Here is a 19641-nt window from a genome sequence, read left to right as displayed (position 1 = left end):
GACATGAACATCAGTCTCCTGGTTGAAAGTCCATGTTAATTTGACCCATGACCCATCCACCACCCCTCCTGCCCGCCTTTCACGGACTTTCTCTTTCTTTATACTTAATTTGTGTGTCCACCAAGATGATTTTGACTTAAACTGAAACACCAAGAGCTTTGGATGTTGGTGAATCACAGTCACATGGAAAGCTTATATATACCTGTTGCACTTGATGGCTTCATACATGATGTTGAACAAATAGGATGAAAAACAATCAACAGCAGCAGTTAACAGACCTTTTTGACCTTTACACATTAATATTAGATAGCTGTGACTTTGATTTGGAATAGTCTGCAGACTCTTATATGAAAGTCAGAGGCAAATTGGTTCCAGATTGCACATCTTAGGCTTTTTATGAATGCGGGACCTGTGCTCTCTTTTATAAGTGGCAAGCATAAAATGTTGTGCTAATGACCAACCCTGAGCCAAGGCTGTGACTTATGAGCAACTGATCAGATAACTCAAATCATTCATTATAAGTTTAATGTTTTCTTTCAGAGCTGAAAGTAATTCCTGGTGTAGGAATGACTGAATTGATTGGATTTTAATGTGCACTGTGTCAGATTCTGTAAGAGACCCTCCTCTAACAAGCAGGACAGGTTTGATCCCACTAACAGTTATAGTGCCCATTACCAGCTACATGTCTTTTTGAAGTGAAACTATTTGCTGACTCATTTGTGAGTCACCAAACTGTATGTGAATCAAAGTCAGAGTGAATTGTATGTGAATTGTATGTGCCACATAGAGATTTTGGTTGAGCTTGTCTCAATCACCATGTTCCTCCTCTCCTTTACTTTCCAGCCAAGTGTCCCAGAGCAGCTCCCTGGAGGAGGTCCACCTGGATGGGGTCCCACCCGCCCCTCGCCTGGTGGAGATGAGACGGGACCCAGTCCTGGGCTTCGGCTTTGTGGCAGGCAGTGAGAAACCGGTGGTGGTCCGCTCTGTCACACCAGGTAGGCTGTGACAGTGTCTTTTCTAATATCACCACAAGGGGTCGCCAAAGTTAGAAATGTCACATCCAACCCATCAGGGTCTTAAATCAGATTTTTAATGGAATGACCCAGCATTATTGACACATAGCACGTACAGTCTCCGATCCTCAAATTAAAAAAGGGAACAAGATATATAATATGTAACCCGAATATTTCGTTTTGTTTGCTTTCTGTTATATCTGGTGGTTTCATCAGACACGCATAAAAATACTTTAACTGATAAATGTCGACTCAGTTGCCAGAATAAATGTTGGCATTATACATTACAAACCACAGACACATGACCTTTGTACATTATTATGTAGCGCATACATTCAAACTTTACATTTCAAAAATGCTGGTTCGATTTAGGCACAAAAACCTCTTGGTTATAGTTAGGAAAGGATTCCATTTTGGCTTAAAATACCAAGATCTAGTGACACAATCCCTGCTAGAAATGCAGCAATGTCTCAATCGCTTTTTGTGACACTATTCCCAATGAAAAAGCAGCAACAGGTCACTAATAAACACCCACATTTGGTGGCTACAAAGCCACTTGAAACCCAGCAACGCGTAGCTGAAACACAACTGGTTTTGTTGTTTGTTGGTCTGGAACAGTGGTCTGTGCAAGCTTGGCGGGCATCTTGCCGAGCTCACAGGCACCAAAGTGTCTCGCCTAGGTGAAGATCCTGCGCCGGTCCTTTGCCGGCATGAAAAGCAGCAATGTCTTGGTAAAAAACGAACACTTCTCATGACAATATCCACAGTGGAAACACAACAGTGACTCGCTAAAAAGCAGCCGGATTTGTTGTTTGTTGGTCCTGAACAGTGGTCTGCAGCTTGGCAACTGTCTCGTCTAGGTGACAAACCATCCACCACACCCTCCGCCACCTGTTGACAATTACCTTGTGTACTACATCACGTAGTAAAATGTACAAATGTATCGTATTCATAGTTTGCAGAAACGTACAATGCCAACATTTTCCTCTGGCAACTGTAAATGTTGTCTTGCTTCCTGATTTAGCCCATGGATATATTGGGTAACACATGGATCAACTTTTCAGAGTTTTTAAAACAACACGAGGGATTATTTCTTGGTGCAAAAGTCCATTCACTCCTGCAGATGTTAGATGACTGACAACAAGAAGAGTAGTATTCATTGCCTGCACTTGAAACCCTCAACACTGGTGGGATAATATGAAGAGATAATATACAAGAGAAACTAAAATAACTGTAACAGAAACAGGTAAGAAAACAAGCCCTGATGCCTCCAGCTGTGCTCGTGTACTACAGGAATCCAAGAGTTTGCATGTAGAATGAATGCACTGAGTGATTTTATTAGTTCCCCCTGACTGTGTGCAGAGTGCTAATCACTGCACACAGTTGCTGTAATGATTGTTTAGAAAGAAACCATGCAGGCTGTTGGCTTCTCCCAGCCTATGATTGCACAAGTAAGCACTATTGACCCCATGCAAGAAAGACAATAAACACAAATTAATGTTTTTTTTTTAATGCTGGAAGTATTTTGGTTGATTGGCTGATATCCAAATTAGTGCCAAACCGCTGCTTACAGACTCCTATCAGCCGTCAGCCCCAGTGGCAGCGCAGACACAAACAGTGATTAGGCATCTCAAAAATCAATCTGTGCTGAATCCCAAGCAGACAATTGAACTAATGAATATTCTATATAGAGTTGTTGGCCAAGGAAAGGAATATATGTGCTTGAGGACGCAGCTGTTTATCACTGCTCCCGCTTATTGCACGTCAGGAGACGGACACACCCAAATTACCTATAAGCTGACAGATTTATACACACAATATCACACTTACACACGTTTGCAGTGTTCATTCAGCCACACTGATTCATTCCCAGACAATCTTTAGCTGACAGACTGAAACTATATTTTTCTGTGTGATCAACTCTGGCTTGTTTGCATGTGTGTGTGTGTGTGTGCAGGTGGTCCGTCAGAGGGGAAGCTGTTGCCCGGGGATGAGATCATCATGATCAACGATGAACCTGTCAGCTCGGCTCCGAGAGAAAGAGTCATCGACCTTGTCAGGTGAATACAGAAAGCCATCGGGACACAGTGATATGTTAATCAGTGGGTGGAATGCAAAAAAGAAATCCTCTCCCGAACCTGTACTGATGGTTAGCGGCTCATATTTAAAGGGCTAGTTCACTCATATTATCCAGCCATGCATATTATTTGATTTTTATTTGTCTGGATTTTGAGATACCCCTCCACCTGTCATGTTTTCTAAAGGTGTTTTTTTTTTTAATGATGTGAGCACCACAAACAAAGTTCTGCATGGAAGAATAATTTGGAGGAACTGACTGTATAAACCTGCCATGAGCAATAAAATTCAATGCCTGATGCAGAGGCACAGAGTTTTCAAACACAACGTGGCTTTAGGTGATTAATTTGAGGCACCTCTGGGTTACATTGCCTTAAAGGTCCAGTGTGTAGGATTTAGAGGGATATATTGCAGAAATGGAATTCAATATAAGAAGTGTGTTTTCTTTAGCGTTTAATCACCCGAAAATAAGAATCATTTTGTTTTCGTTACCTTAGAATGAGCCACAGGGGACACACGGAGCAGCCTCTCTGTGACGAAAAGCGTCGGAATAACTGCTTTTTAAATACTAAACTGCTTTATTCTGTGTGTTTACTGGTTTAAGGCCTTGTTTACATGAATACCGATACAAATAAAAACAGATTTTTATTTATCCTGTATAAAAAAAAAAAAAAAAAAAAAAAAAAAAAATCTGGCTTAACACAATCAGTTGTGAAAATGATATCCCTGTTTACACAAAAATGCAAAAACGGTGGCTTTTGGCTGCAATTAGCATGCCAGGCCAGTAGGTGGCGATACGCCATAGGTCAAACACCATAGAACGTTCTGCACATGCACAGTGATTTGTTTTCCTCTTGGCGCTAGTGATAAAAGCAATGATAAAGTACATTTTAACCTTATGTAGCATAGTCAGCTGCTATACACTTACTAATATTGGGCACAGCAGACGTCTTTGTGCGCTGATGTAGCGGTGATGTTGATGCAGCAGTGCTAAGTTCATTTGTAAGCTCGTAAGTAGTCCCAAAAGTGCGCGAACTGGGTTGCAACGTCATTCGCCTCCATAGAAATGGATATTTTGAAAAACTGTCACTTTGGAAGTTGTTTTTGAAAATCTCTGTTTTCCTCGAAAAAAGGTTAAAAGGTGAAAGTTGAAAACGAAAAAATAAATACCAGTTTTACCAGTTTGCGGATAATTCGGCTCCCACTGAAAACCTCCTGAACTTCTGGATCTTAAAGCTGCAGTAGGTAGAAAGCCTGAAAATGGTTGATTTTTGAGTCTCATCTGAGTTAGGTTTCGTTCGTCTCCGCCCTGAGCCCCTCCTACCAGACGAGCACGCAAGTATTTTATCGTACTTGGTTCTGTTTCTCCCTTTCTGGGAGCCTCGCTCTCCCTCACCGCACAGCAGCCCTCCCCATCCCTCCCTTGTGGCCCCGCACATACCCCTGAGCCTCGGCTCTCGCTCTCCGCGGAGAGCCCTCGGCTCCACTCCCACGGCTGATCCTCGTGCCCTCCGGCCGGGCCCGGCCCCACCTCACCCTTCCCCTCCCTCTGGGGCACTGGGGAATCGAGTTCTGTCTTCCTTTTTTTGGGTTTAGCCGTGTAGGCACTTGTAGCCAATGCTGGAATAGCTATTTTACCTGGTGCACTCTTCGCCATTGCCGCTTGCTCTCCCCTTCTGCCGGCGGCACGGGAACGCGCATATGCAGTAGAACAGCCAATAGAAACGCAGTGGTCTGAGCTGACCTTTGATTGGTTGATGCACATCGGCACGATACTGATTCTTTAGAGGCTGAACACAGAGCCATGGTGAGGTGCAGAAACCTATTGTTTGTCTCAGACCACTTGATTCACATTATGCTCAGAGGATATTTTAAAATTTCTACTCAATTATACCAAAACAATGTTGCCTACTGGAGCTTTAAGTTACCAGAGAAAAAAGTCAAGCACACATTAGCAGGTGTTAGGCTAGCGGCCTGTCTCCGAAGTGGCAAAAAGTGTCGGAAAAACACTAATTGGTAATGTGAAACTGCTTTATTCTATGTGTTGGTTTAAATCACAGAGTCCGTTTGTTTTGGAGACCTCTGCTAATCATTCAGCTCCCACTAAAAACCTCCTGAACATTGAAGAAATTCTGATCGGGAGAAGTTATGCCACTAAACTCCTTTAATCTGACACACTGTTCCTTTAAAAGTCAATGTTGTGCTACAGTAAATGCCTTTATATTCCAATGCACAGCCTGAAATATTGAATTGTGTCTTAAATTGGCAGGTTTATACTAATCATAGCAAAAACAAGCAAACCAGTGCCAGACAAAGTGCCAATTAAATCAACTCATTATCAATAATTTACTTCTAATATCTATTCAAGTCTTTAATTTCACAAAACTATGTGAAACTGCGACAAAGTGCTTGCCAAGTTTTAGTCATGCTTTACTCCCATCTGCATAATGTTTGGTTAATACAGCTCTGTTCATCACACAAACATAGCCATCATCACATAACATTAAGACAAACGAATATTCAGGATTAATAATAAGGAAGAAAAAGCTATCTGGATGCACTCAGTTAACCGTGACTGAAGTCATGTTTTGATTCGCCAGAAATACTGTCACTTTTTTTTTTTTTTTTTAAATGGGAAACTAATGAGTGTTTGTGTATGTGTGTGTGCGTCTGGTATTAAGTGGTGATTGCCAGAGGCATCTCATTCCATTTCAGCCAAGCTAATCAAGTTCCTTCCCCTTATCTGCCATTGTCGCTCGCTGCGATTGTTGTTTTACGATGATTTTTGTTGACTGTGTGATTTGCTGTCTTCTCGCTTCAGGAGCTGCAAAGAATCCATCATGTTGACTGTTGTCCAACCGTATCCCGTGAGTAGATCAGCTTTTGCAAAATGCACCACAAGGACTGTATGTATCAGATACGTTTATCTAAATAGTGCTGAAATGAAATCCAGGGAAAGGATTGCTTAGTCTGTGTGTGTTGTTGCTCTGAATACATTTTGTATCCACTTGCTCTCTTTATCGACACTCCATTCATTCACTGTACAGGCTGCAATTGTAAAGAATGGATACTTACTACACTACTACAATAATTGAAACAAGAACATGATCATTATAGTATTATCTTCTCCATGCCAGAGATGTCACTGGCATTCCTCTGAATTCTCATAACCTTTCCTTTGAAAATACATTCTCCTCCAGTGTCTGCCCTTGATATCATATTTGGACAGGTGCAGATTTGTGGGTTGTACTGTACCTGCAATTTTCTCACAGTTGAAGCAGCCCTTGACTCCCCTCCAGGCCTCCGAAATTCCGTCCTGCATTTCAGGATGAAAGCTGCTGATATTCAGTGTTTCTCTTACTCTCAACAAATCCCATAAAAAGACGGGGCCAACAATGAGTTGATCCTCTCTGTGCTATAATACTCCATTGTTGTCCGAAAACTACATCAGCAAGCCACACCATGGCACTCAGTGACATGTTCTTCCACTGATCACACGATGAGTTTGCCCAGTTTTCGGCCATTGTCATTGTTTTGTCAAGTGCTGTTCACACGCCAGGTTGACTGACAGCAGTCGGCCAATGATGAGCTGTCGTTAAGCATCTGTTGCCCTAGTTTTTGCGGTGTGTCTCACACCATTGGACTAGTTGGCCCTTGTCAGCGGCTTTTCGGCTGATTCAGCATTTTGGTCTGGTTTCCCTTTTTGAATACAAACTACTGTCATCTGTGGGTATGGCTTATTTATTGTTTGTGTGGTTTCTATATGACTTTATGTGATAGTGCGTTTTCTATGTGAGCTACTGGATACAAGAACTTCCCCATGGGGATGAAAAAAGTATCTATATATCATCATAGGGTCACTTCTGGCTCCAAAAAACCAAGCTGGCGACAGTCGTAATGCTGAACTTGAGCCTTCAAAATAGGAGTCCACAAACCAATGGTTGATGTCATAGTAATGGCGTCCATTATTATACAATCTATGCTCCCACCCTGGCGTCGGACGTACATGCTAAGTTGGCTGTTGGCTGTAGATGTCGCAGTGGGTTCAAGCGCAATTTTTTGGCTGAGACATGGGCAACGTGAGGCGACCCAACAGTGAGCCTTAGCCGCCAAGTTCTTTGATGTCGGTTTGATGTGCATGGGCCTTGCGCCAACAGCATCCACCATACAGCACCCACTAGGGAGTCAAATGTGTGTCAATCCACTGCTCAAAATAGTCCCCAACATATGCAATATTTACTTCACTTATGGACCCTTTTTTAAGAAATTAAACCACCATGTATTTGAAGCCCATTTTTAAAGATTTATGTCTTCGATAGAAATAGTGTGTTTGAGCGTAAGAGACGAGGTAAGGTCGTCAGAAAGTGCTATACCCACTTCCTCCTCTGTAACCCATCCATCATCCTAGTAATACACCCATTTTTATCAACGACCACTATACCACTGACAAAGAGATTAACTAACACAATGCTGATTTGGGTGTTTTCATGGGATTTGTTGACATCAAGAAAACGTGACGTTATTGTGTTGATGTTTTATTGACTTTTTCAGATGTTACATGTAAAGCTAATGTGCTGGAAATCTGTCCTCTTCTTTTGTGCATGTGTTTATGCTTCTCTTTATCTCTCTCCCTCCCTCCATCTGTCTCTTTCTTCCCCTGTCCCTCCTCTTCCACTCCCTGTCTCTCTTTTTGGATGTTTGCCTCTTAGTCCCCTAAGTCGGCGTTCATCAGTGCAGCCAAAAAAGCCATGCTCAAGTCCAATCCGGTCAAAGTGCGCTTTGCAGAGGAGGTCATTATAAACGGCCAGGTTCCAGTCAGTTCTACCACACACACACAAACACATACACACACACTTGTGTATGACCTATATAAGCAATGCCAGATGGTTACCACATAAGACAGACAGTGCATTGAATGCCAAATAGATAAGACAATCACAAAAATGTATTGTGATGTGCCACTTTTATGGAATCATTTCACGTATTAAACCTCACCTGTCTTGTGTTGAAGGGACCTCATGTGCACAGCATGAAAAGACTGATCGTATTCTTTCTTTGCAGAACCCGGTGAAGGACAACTCTCTTCTGTTCATGCCAAATGTCCTGAAGGTCTACCTGGAGAATGGGCAGACAAAGTCTTTTCGCTTCGACAGCAGTACCTCTATCAAGGTGTGTGTTTGTGGGTGTGTGTGTGCACGCCCCACACCTTGAGGCACACTCGCCAAAATTAGCAGTCTCTGCAGCATCTATAATTACAAAGGGAGGAATTCATTTAGAGTGCAAATTAGTGTGTCTTGGTGCACACACACACACACACACACACACACACACACACACACACACACACACATGCAGACAGATCATGAAATTCAATCACTGTTTGAGTTCCATTTGTTTGAGCAACTCATTTATTCAGGTAAGGTGGCAAAGAGCATATTGAAATTTTTTTGACTTGTGATCCACTGTGGCTCCCAGCTTGTACTTAAAGAAGCAAAAGTGCTGAGTCACTCCTTTTCTCTGCGTCACCGGGAATACTGTGATGCTATCTTGATTAATCATATTCATTTTATCCTCTTAACCTCCATCGGGACCTGAACTCTTCCATAGGTTGTTTAAAAATGACCTGTGTCAGTATTAAATACATGCTATCATCGTAATTTTGCTCATAATGTTAATTTAAATCCCACACCAGTATTGTTTAAAATGCATTAAGTTTATTGCCAAACTTGCTAGTAAGCTAGCTGGCTAAGCTACGTAGCTATAGCAACAGTTATGTGCAGCTACAGTGATGTTAGCTTGTCGGCTAATGTTAGCTAGCTATAAAGAAGGGTAGTTTTACTGTTCCCCACATTTTCATGGACAAAATTTCAAAACTTTTCCATGACTTTTCAAGAGCCCATACATTTTTCATTCTTGCCATACATGTGTTTTTCTAACATATCAGATTCAAACTGTATTCAAACATAATTTAAGCTAGCTGGCATACATGAAGGGAGAGGTGGAACATGGGGGACAAGAAAAAATGTACACACATCAAAAATAAAATTTGCCGTTATGTTACATCACTGAAAGGTTATCCATAAAAGATTAGTGTAACAACTTCATTACACAGAACTACCGTATTTACATGGCTTTTCCAGGCCTGGAAAATGTGGTTGTGAAATTCCATGGCCTTTCCAGGTTTTCCAAGACAGTGGGAACCCTGTAAGTTGAATCCAGTAGCAGATACTCTTACATAACCCTTAACTAAATTGTATTAATCACTGTCAAATAGAGTGTGCCAGGGCTAACGTCAAAACCCGGAAGTTTAGCATCGCGCTGGTTCCCAGAAGAGAAAGTGAATGTGATTTTTGCCATGCATTTTGGATTATGTCAGAAAATAAGCTCTGTGGCTAACACAAGTTTATGATACTTACAGGTTTTGTTCAGCGAGATAATCTTCACATATGAACACCTTTCATACCGCATTTGAAGCTTAAATGCGATCGCCAGAAGTAAAAAGCTAACGTTAAGCTTTAACGGACTACATGACTACTCCACAGTCGCATGACTCTTTACGTCACCGCCACTAAGCTTTCAACTGATTTCGTCCGCTTTATTTTAAAAACATTGTATAATGGGGGAATCGGACTGTTTAAGTTAAATAAGAAGCTGTAATGGCGGACTGCCAGCACTCTCGCCTGTTCGGGGGTAATGACGTTTAATGTCCCCGACAGGGTTTGTAGTCGTATTGAGCAACTTGTTAGCAACCGCCTTTTTTATGACACGTAAAAGCTTCAGAATTCACAAGTAGGGTATTTACTGACATGTTTTATGTCGTAGAACAAAACCTGAAACTCGCTTAAGGTTTTGTTAACCACAGACCTTATTTGAGGCATTTTACCAAAATCCCATTCAAAAAACGTATTGACTTTTAGACAAGAGAACCGGAAGTGCTAAAAGCGCTAACGGAGTTCCGGGTTTACTGGCACACTCTATTATCAAACTTGAGTAATGCTACTAAGCTATCAAGGTAAGTTACGTAGCTATGGCAACTGTTATCCGTAACTACTGTAATGTTAGCTGGTAAGCTAATGTTAGCTAGCTTATAGCAGCAGATTCTTATTCACGTAACACTTGTCCTCTCATAGTCTGTCTGAAATAATGTATGGCAGTCGTGATACAAATGACAGTAGGATGTGGTTCACTATAAATAGACCTGCATAATGTTACCCAAGAAAATAAGTGAGAAGAAGAAAGATCCTTTTGAATTTATATAGAAAACAATGATAATTTTTTCTTACTTGTGAAAATTGGGCTATTGATAGGCTACATCATTTTCTTAAAAAGTAAAATATGTTAAGAGAAACATGACGAGGTTGGAATTATAATATTTATAATTCTGACAGATATACTGGAGAAGAAGAAACATTTATCGTATCTGAAAGTAAGTGACCGTCAGGCCTGCTGCGAGCAAAACACCTTGTTTACACCGTCATGTTTTGGCCTTGTGGCTATTATGTTTTACACCTGAGAAATAATCATTTAAATAGAAGGCATGTCGAAAATTACAAGGGTCGTCTGTCCTCCCACAGTCTTTTCACATTTCTACATTTTCATCTTTTGAGGTTTCTGTTCAAGGTTCCTGGTTTTGTTAGACCACGAAGAATTCAAATGGCAGGCACAGAATCTGTGTATAGCCTGCTGTGACCCGGCACAAAGACGTGCATGGCGCCCTTATGTATTACAAATAAGTTTCCACACTTATTTTAAGTAGATTCTGAGTATACTATACAGTGTTTTCAGAAGTGATTCAAAAGAAGTCACTGATACTGCGAACCTGATCTCCTCGGGCAGGTTGTTCCAAAGCTGAGGGGCCCTGATGGCAAAAGTAAATGCACATTTAGATTTAAGCCTCGACTTGAGCAAACAAAACGGCCCTACCTGAGGATCTGAAGCAGCGAACGGACTCATATGGGGTCAACATTTGTGCTATGTGATCAGGAAAATCCAAATATCAATTCTAATATGAACAGGGAGCCAACAGAATGACGCCAGGATTGTGATGGCAATAAGAAAAACATACTGCTGATTGATTTACAAAGGAAACGGAGAAGCGTTAAAGAGCTTAACTAAATGACAGATGGTGCCGAGACAACTTGAAAAAGATTTTGGAGGACAAACAACACTGGGAAAATATTTTGCTTTGTATTAGTGACATTAGATTGGCCATCGCACTCCAGATTTGCAGTTTGATTGACTGATTGATGTTCGCCCAGGACTGAAAAGTACACTGCTTTCTTGGGTATTAACTGCAAAAGGAATGAACAAAAAATAATGAAGGGATGTTTCAATACAGGACGTGATCCTGACTCTGCAAGAGAAGCTGTCAATCAAATGCATCGAGCACTTCTCCCTGGTGCTGGAGCACAGGACAGAGGGATCTGGAAGCAAACTGCTTCTCCTGCACGAACAGGAGATGCTTACTCAGGTAGGAGATGTTTCCTCCTCGTTCACTTTTTCTGTCTCATTCGAGTCACACACACAAACACACACACACACACACACACATTCCTGCTCAGTATTCAAGCAGCATTTGGACCCCAGTGTCATTTATCAGCAATGGCACAGCAGGGGCGACAGCTCACATTACACCTACCCACACACACACGCACACACACACACAAATGCACAAACACCCACAGTGCCCGCTACATTCTAATGAGGTTGCAGGATCACAAGAGGACATTTTTAATATTCATACCACACAGTTCAGATGTGAAAATCTACACGTGGCACACAATGGCAGTTTAAGAGTCCTTGACACACTCGATAAAACACACACCACACTGCAACACAGCTGAGTGTCAATCCTAGTGACAGATACACAGATGTATGTGAGAGGGCTGGTAGTCCTTGGAATAGAAAATACACTCCCTCACTCACTCTCCCTACATTTGCATGTTAAATAATTTATCAAATATGATCAATATTTAAAAGACGATGCTGGTCTGGCGGTTTTGTCTTGAATAAGGAATGGACTCAAATGCAAAGACAACCACCGCAGGGCTACTGCTGCGATTACGCAACCGTGTATTTAGGTTGTAAAGTGGTTGTGATAACACTTATATGGCACTGGTGTTAATGCTGCTGCTGCGACTGCATCTGATCACTGGCAGCGGAGTTTAAGTCGTACATAGTTTATACTCGTACTTTCATACATACAAAGGCAAATATCGTACCTTTTACCTCACAGTGTTTGTTTGAGAGCGATTGCGAACTACACGTACCATTCTGATACACAAACTAGGTGCAGACAACTTCTACGACCGTCCATCTATCTCCTCTCTCTTCCTCCCATCATGCCTCCTTCCTCCGACCCCCAGGTGACCCAGAGGCCTGGCTGTGACAAGATGAAGTGTTTCTTTCGGATCAGCTTCGTGCCCCGGGACCCTGTGGAGCTGCTTCGGAGAGACGCCGTGGCGTTTGAATACCTCTATGTACAGGTGAGCAAAATCCTCAGTCCTAGAAGTGATTCTGTAAAATTGTTTGTCGACTTTGAGAGGGATAATTAACAAAGTCACAGTTCAGAGACGGTTGAGGCGAAATCCTCATTTGCAAATAAAGTCCTCAAATAAGCCAACTCTTGTATAAACTACTTGTCTCTGAAATAATAAATTGCTTCCCCATAGGATTCCTTTGATAATTAGTCAAGTGAAACAGCCTGAGAGAAGGAAAGCTAATCATCTTTTCTTGTCAGAGTTCACCGTTTTGTGCTTCCGAGTCCTTCATCAGGGACTGGAAACTGTATCCCTTTGAAGGAAGCTCGAGCCACAAAGGTTGAACTCGTATCAGCTCAGCAGGGATGTGCTGCTGCTGCTTGGATTTGCTCGACGGAGAGACAGAATGCACTTCACAAGCCCAAAAACTCGACTTTGGGATTCTTATGTAACTTCCCCCTCTGCCTGCAGAGTTGCAACGACGTCGTCTTGGAGCGGTTCGGCCCGGAGCTGAAGTACGACGCGGCGCTGCGATTGGCTGCTCTGCAGATGTACATTCTCACCATGACAACCAGGCAGAGCCAGAAGGTCTCTCTGAAGTACATCCAGTAAGTTTTATGTGTAAATGGAACTGTGGGTATGTTTTTACGCTACCAACATGATCTGTAATGTTTAACTGCTGTACAGCCTGGAGCTGCTCCATCAATAATGAATGATAGACGACTTAGTTTAGGTTTTCAGGGATTCGTTGTCCCTTTTTCCCGTCTTGGTTGGAGACATTTTCTGCAACACAAAGTTGTCTGGCCTCTGAGCATTGGACCTCATGTAAAAACCACTCATACAAACAGATTTGTTTTCAAGTAACACAGTGATTTAAAAGAATTTGTGGCATTCACCAAAGTTCTTGGTCCAGAACCTTTGTACAAGTCGCAAACATGCTGTTGGGAACATTCTCTCACGTACTGTAAACAAGGTCTTATTAAGGGATCGCTGTCTACAGAGAAAGCTCCCATCCTGAGAGGCAATTCAGTTTTCAGTTCTGTCACTGACAGCTTGTTTGAGAGTCCAATTTCTAGCTTTTCACTGCAAGTATTGTGACTTTGTGCCGAAATCAATCTTCTCCTGACAGAAAGGAGTGGGGTCTGCCGCTGTTCCTGCCTCCCGTCGTGCTGTCCAGCATGAAGGAGAAAAACATCAAGAAAGCTCTGACACACATCCTCAAAACCAACCAGAACCTCGTGCCTCCGGGGAAAAAAGTAAGCAGCTCCCTTTGTCTTTCTCTGCCCTTGTTAATAAACTTCTGACACACACACATGCGCACAAACACAGTGTCTCTGTTTCTGATGCAGCATCCTAAAATAGCATGCCATGCTCAACCTTGTAGAGGTTCTCACCCTTGTCAACCTAAGACCCTTTGCGGAGCCAGACTTTGAATGCTAATGTGAACACAGAGCTAAATTCATTGTCAAACTCTGTGCATAATAAGATATTCATATTCACACACACACATGTCTCGGTCAGGGGCCGCTGAACTTTTGAGTTCTTTGTGAAAGTGTTTTAATGATACAGGCAGCTGCTGGTCTGTTTATTCTGTGACAGCCAGATTTACTTGTACTGACATGAATAAATAAGCAGCTTGCCACAACAAAATTAACTCGTGCAGCAGTTTCAACTTAAAGGGTAACTTTGGTTATTTTTTAACCTGGACCTTATCTTTCCATGTGTCTGTGAGTTACAGCATAGCACTAGGTGGCACGTTACTTAATTGCGATAAACACTGGCCCCGTAGTTTATTTTGAGGCGATCCCACACACACCATCACACTGCCATAAATATTCAAAAGAGCACCAAATATGTATTAATCCTGGCTAATCCCCGCTTCTAAGAAGTCAGGAAAGTTAGGAAATTACTTTTCCTTTTTTAAAATGACACTATATATTTTTGACCCATTTTTAAAGATTGAGATCTTCACTAGTGATGAATGAGCTCGGGGCTGAGTGCCACAGACAGGGCAGGGACGAAGGGAAGTACTGGGATAAAAACACATTGCTGGCTTTTCCTCTTTTTATGGAATTTATTACAATAGAAAAGAAATGTAGAATAACGAGTTGCCCAATCACTGGGCAATCTAGGTCGGGTATGACTCTAAATTCACTGACATTCACTGAAGTTTATTCGGTAACACTTTACTTGAAGGCATCTACATAAGAGTGACATGACACTGTCATAACTATGACATGACACGATCATGAACATGTCATGAACATTATGTACATGTCATAAACGTTTATGACTGCTGTCATTAAGTGTCATTCAGTTATTGTAATGACAAGTTGACATTGTTTGGGTTGTCTTGATTATGACAACTTGACATTAATGAAAGTGACATTACCAGAAGTTGTCTTTGTCATAACAAGCTGACATTAACTAGGATGACATTACCAGAAGTTGTCTTTGTCATGACAAGTTGACATTAACTTTGTTTGGGATGTCCTTATTATGACAACTTGACATTAACTAGGATGGCATTACCAGAAGATGTCTTTGTCATAACAATAATAATCATTATGTCTACTTGTCATAAACACAAAAAGAGGTGCATTTCTTGTCAATGTCAAGTTGTTATGACAAAGACAACTTCTGGTAATGTCACTTTCATTAATGTCAAGTTGCCATGACAAAGACAACTTCTGGTAATGTCACTTTGATTAATATCAAGTTGTCATAATAAGGACATCCCAAACAAATGTAATGTCAAGTTGCCATGACAAAGACAACTTCTGGTAATGTCACTCAACTTGTCATGACAAAGACAACTTCTGGTAATGTCACTTTGATTAATGTCAAGTTGTCATAATCAAGACAACACAAACAATGTCAACTTGTCATTACAAAAACCGAATGACACTTAATGACAGCAGTCATGAACGTTTATGACATGTACATAATCTTTATAACAGGTCCATGACCGTGTCATGTCATAGTTATGACACTGTCGTGTCACTCTTATGTAGATACCTTCAAGTCAAGTGTTACCGTTTATTCTTTATTTCCTCCAATATACCATCATCATATGACAAAAATCACAGATATACTGCTAGTCTTAGCTTACTAATTATTTTGGGATGTATAATGCTGCTGAATGCACGCTGTGTACATAACAAGCCCAATAGCTGAATCAACCTATTAGTGTTATCGTCTTAATTTGAAGTTTCTAGGATGCCCACGAATGAACACCAGGTAAATAGCATTGTTAGCTATGGACACCTGGGTGCAAATAGCATCTGCCCACCCCTTATAAATGTGCTTAAGTTGCCACCAATTCTCTGAAGACACTAATACTTTCACTGTAACTGCATATAGCTATTAGCGCTGATTTTTGTTAGTTGGACTGTGTTTGCAATGAGATTCATTTGTGTAGAAAGGGGCCAATTTTGTGCCAAATGTAAACATATCACCCTTTAATACATGCAAATAGCAGAGGAGTACCTGGGACGCGGTTTGCTTGACAACAAGGTTATAGGACTGATGCATTTCACTCCTTGTGGGTGCTTTGAGAATGACTTGGCTTCGTTTTGTCATAATCTTGTCCTTTAGTTTTACGTGTCATAGTTAACACATAATAATAAGGTCAAAGTGTAACACCCACCAGAGTGTGCACCATATGGATGAATCAGATTTGACTTCTTTATGTCTGCCGGTGTAACAGCACCACTTCTCAACCCAAACCAGTAGATGTTAAGATGTTAAATCAATATTAAGGGCTCATGAGAGGATGTTCATACATGTCAGGTTCCTCTGCGGCTGGTTGAAGAATTTACATGTTTAAAAGTGTGACAGAAAAATAAAATGATGCATTTATTCTGAAGATGATTTACAAGGTTTGCAGTCTCCAAGCCATTAAGCATTCACTCATGCCCAACGTTTAGGCAACATCACTCATCAGCAGGCAAATTAGCATTGCTTTACACCCAACTTAATCTACCTAACACAGCTTCATGTAGTGGCTGAAGGAATATACTACATGTTAAACTCACCTTAACTCTATATTTGTGTATATTTGTGTTTATAAAATGTCAGTCATACTAGAGGGTTATTGATCTTTTCCCTCCAGTCCCAAGCAGTGTGATGTGCTGGCTAATCATTTGCATTCACAGTGGCGGTTGATATCCACTCTGCTCATTAGGGAGAAATACGGCCAAGCAACACCAACAAACTGACATGCAATTTGAAACACTGACGCTTCAATTAGCTTTCTTATTACGGCCTTGAAGTTATCACTCAGCCCCTCACTGAAAGAGGCTGCTCGCTCAGTTTTGAGGAAAGGCGATGGTTAAGACAGAGCAAAGATTTCATATAAACCAAATTATTTTTAATAGAGATGTCTGGCAAGGTCAGACAGCTAATTAGCCTTCCGTGTCTGAGACTGATGATATTCTTGAATTTAGATGCAACATCAGAAAAACATGAGTATTGTTAAGTGGTTATAAAAGCAGCTTGGTATTTGGCTTGGCGTTTGCATTACAAATGTCTTGCCTTCCCTGAGCAAAACCCAATCACCAAAACAAAATGTTGGCATTTAGATCCTTGCAAACAACTCATATGTTGCGTTTGTACATGTCATGTGGCGAATATGTTAAAACAATTCAATTATTAATTTCATGTTGTGACAATGCTGCGGTAATGTATGGTTAGGTTTAGGCATAAACACTTGGTCAGGGCTAGGAAAACATGTTTTGTCCTAAAATTCCCAAATTATCGTCGATTGGTTGCTACAATCACAGCTTAACATGTCCCAAACTACCATTAAAAACCCCCCACTTTTGTCGCTATAATCACAGCTGGACATGTTCGGAACTATCATTAAAAAAAACCTGCTTTTGTCGCTACAGTCACAATTGGACATATCCTAAGAAGTTGTTTAAAAAAACACCCACTTTTGGCGCTGTTACCATAGCTGAACATGTCCTAAACTGTGGTAAAAAATACACCTGCTTTTGTCGCTACGAACATGGCTGGACATGTCCTGAACTTGTTAAAAAAAACACTTGCTTTTGTAGCTACGAACACAGCTGGACCTACTCCAAACTCTGATTAAAAAACACCTGCTTTTGTCGCTGCAGTTACAGCTGGACATGTCCTAAACTGTTGTTAAATAAACACCCGCTTTTGTCGCTACAGTTACAGCTGGACATGTCCTAAACAGTTAATAGAAAAACACCCGCTTTTGTCGCTACAGTTACAGCTGGACATGTCCTAAACTGTTGTTAAATAAACACCCGCTTTTGTCGCTACAGTTACAGCTGGACATGTCCTAAACAGTTAATAGAAAAACACCCGCTTTTGTCGCTACAGTTACAGCTGGACATGTCCTAAACAGTTAATAGAAAAACACCCGCTTTTGTCGATACAGTTACAGCTGGACATGTCCTAAACTGTTGTTAAAAAACACCCGCTTTTGTCGCTGCAGTTACAGCTGGACATGTCCTAAACAGTTAATAGAAAAACACCCGCTTTTGTCGATACAGTTACAGCTGGACATGTCCTAAACTGTTGTTAAAAAACACCCGCTTTTGTCGCTACAGTTACAGCTGGACATGTCCTAAACTGTTATTAGAAAAACAACTGCTTTTGTCGATACAGTTACAGCTGGACATGTCCTAAACAGTTAATAGAAAAACACCCGCTTTTGTCGATACAGTTACAGCTGGACATGTCCTAAACTGTTGTTAAAAAACACCCGCTTTTGTCGCTGCAGTTACAGCTGGACATGTCCTAAACAGTTAATAGAAAAACACCCGCTTTTGTCGATACAGTTACAGCTGGACATGTCCTAAACTGTTGTTAAAAAACACCCGCTTTTGTCGCTACAGTTACAGCTGGACATGTCCTAAACTGTTATTAGAAAAACACCTGCTTTTGTCGCTACAGTTACAGCTGGACATGTCCTAAACTGTTGTGAGAAAAACACCCGCTTTTGTCGCTACAGTTACAGCTGGACATGTCCTAAACTGTTATTAGAAAAACACCCGCTTTTGTCGCTACAGTTACAGCTGGACATGTCCTAAACTGTTGTTAAAAAACACCCGCTTTTGTCGCTACAGTTACAGCTGGACATGTCCTAAACTGTTATTAGAAAAACACCTGCTTTTGTCGCTACAGTTACAGCTGGACATGTCCTAAACAGTTAATAGAAAAACACCCGCTTTTGTCGATACAGTTACAGCTGGACATGTCCTAAACTGTTGTTAAAAAACACCCGCTTTTGTCGCTGCAGTTACAGCTAGACATGTCCTAAACAGTTAATAGAAAAACACCCGCTTTTGTCGATACAGTTACAGCTGGACATGTCCTAAACTGTTGTTAAAAAACACCCGCTTTTGTCGCTACAGTTACAGCTGGACATGTCCTAAACTGTTATTAGAAAAACACCTGCTTTTGTCGCTACAGTTACAGCTGGACATGTCCTAAACTGTTGTGAGAAAAACACCCGCTTTTGTCGCTACAGTTACAGCTGGACATGTCCTAAACTGTTATTAGAAAAACACCCGCTTTTGTCGCTACAGTTACAGCTGGACATGTCCTAAACTGTTGTTAGAAAAACACCCGCTTTTGTCGCTACAGTCACAGCTGGACATGTCCTAAACAGTTATTAGAAAAACACCCGCTTTTGTCGCTATAGTTACAGCTGGACATGTCCTAAACTGTTATTAGAAAAACACCCGCTTTTGTCGCTACAGTTGCAGCTGGACATGTCCTAAACTGTTGTCAAAAAACACCCACTTTTGTCGTTATGACCACAGCTGGACATGTCCCAAACTGCTGTTAAATAAACACCCGCTTTTGTCACTAGAAACAAGGCTGGACATATCCTGACCTCTCGTTAAAACACACCTGCTTTTGTTGGTCTGCTGCTGGCTGCTACTTGGTAGAAAAAACACTTGGTTAGGTTTAGGAAAGCAAAATGTTTTGGTTGTTTGGCCACAAACTTGGCTGGACATGTTCCCAACTGTCGTTAAAAAACACCTGCTTTCATATATATATATATATATATATATATATATATATATATA

At 41.2% G+C, this 19641-nt stretch overlaps 1 protein-coding gene across 2 annotated transcripts in view; it reads left to right on the top strand.

Moving 5' to 3' along the window:
• The window catches only part of LOC117250014 (FERM and PDZ domain-containing protein 4-like), a 68750-nt gene that overhangs the window by 41350 nt on the left and 7759 nt on the right, over window positions 1–19641 (top strand). For both annotated transcript variants that reach the window (XM_033615949.2, XM_033615948.2), the window contains exons 3-11: window positions 844–995; window positions 2971–3073; window positions 5911–5956; window positions 7799–7903; window positions 8151–8258; window positions 11428–11559; window positions 12455–12574; window positions 13040–13176; window positions 13698–13824. In XM_033615949.2, the coding sequence (XP_033471840.2) occupies window positions 844–995; window positions 2971–3073; window positions 5911–5956; window positions 7799–7903; window positions 8151–8258; window positions 11428–11559; window positions 12455–12574; window positions 13040–13176; window positions 13698–13824 (1030 nt within the window). The remainder of the gene's footprint in view (window positions 1–843; window positions 996–2970; window positions 3074–5910; window positions 5957–7798; window positions 7904–8150; window positions 8259–11427; window positions 11560–12454; window positions 12575–13039; window positions 13177–13697; window positions 13825–19641) is intronic.

The sequence above is a fragment of the Epinephelus lanceolatus genome, chromosome 24 (genome assembly GCF_041903045.1).
Source record: "Epinephelus lanceolatus isolate andai-2023 chromosome 24, ASM4190304v1, whole genome shotgun sequence".
NCBI classification, from domain to species: domain Eukaryota; kingdom Metazoa; phylum Chordata; class Actinopteri; order Perciformes; family Serranidae; genus Epinephelus; species Epinephelus lanceolatus.
The sequence above is the reverse complement of the archived record's forward strand: the minus strand, read 5'-3'. Positions and strand labels throughout refer to the sequence as shown.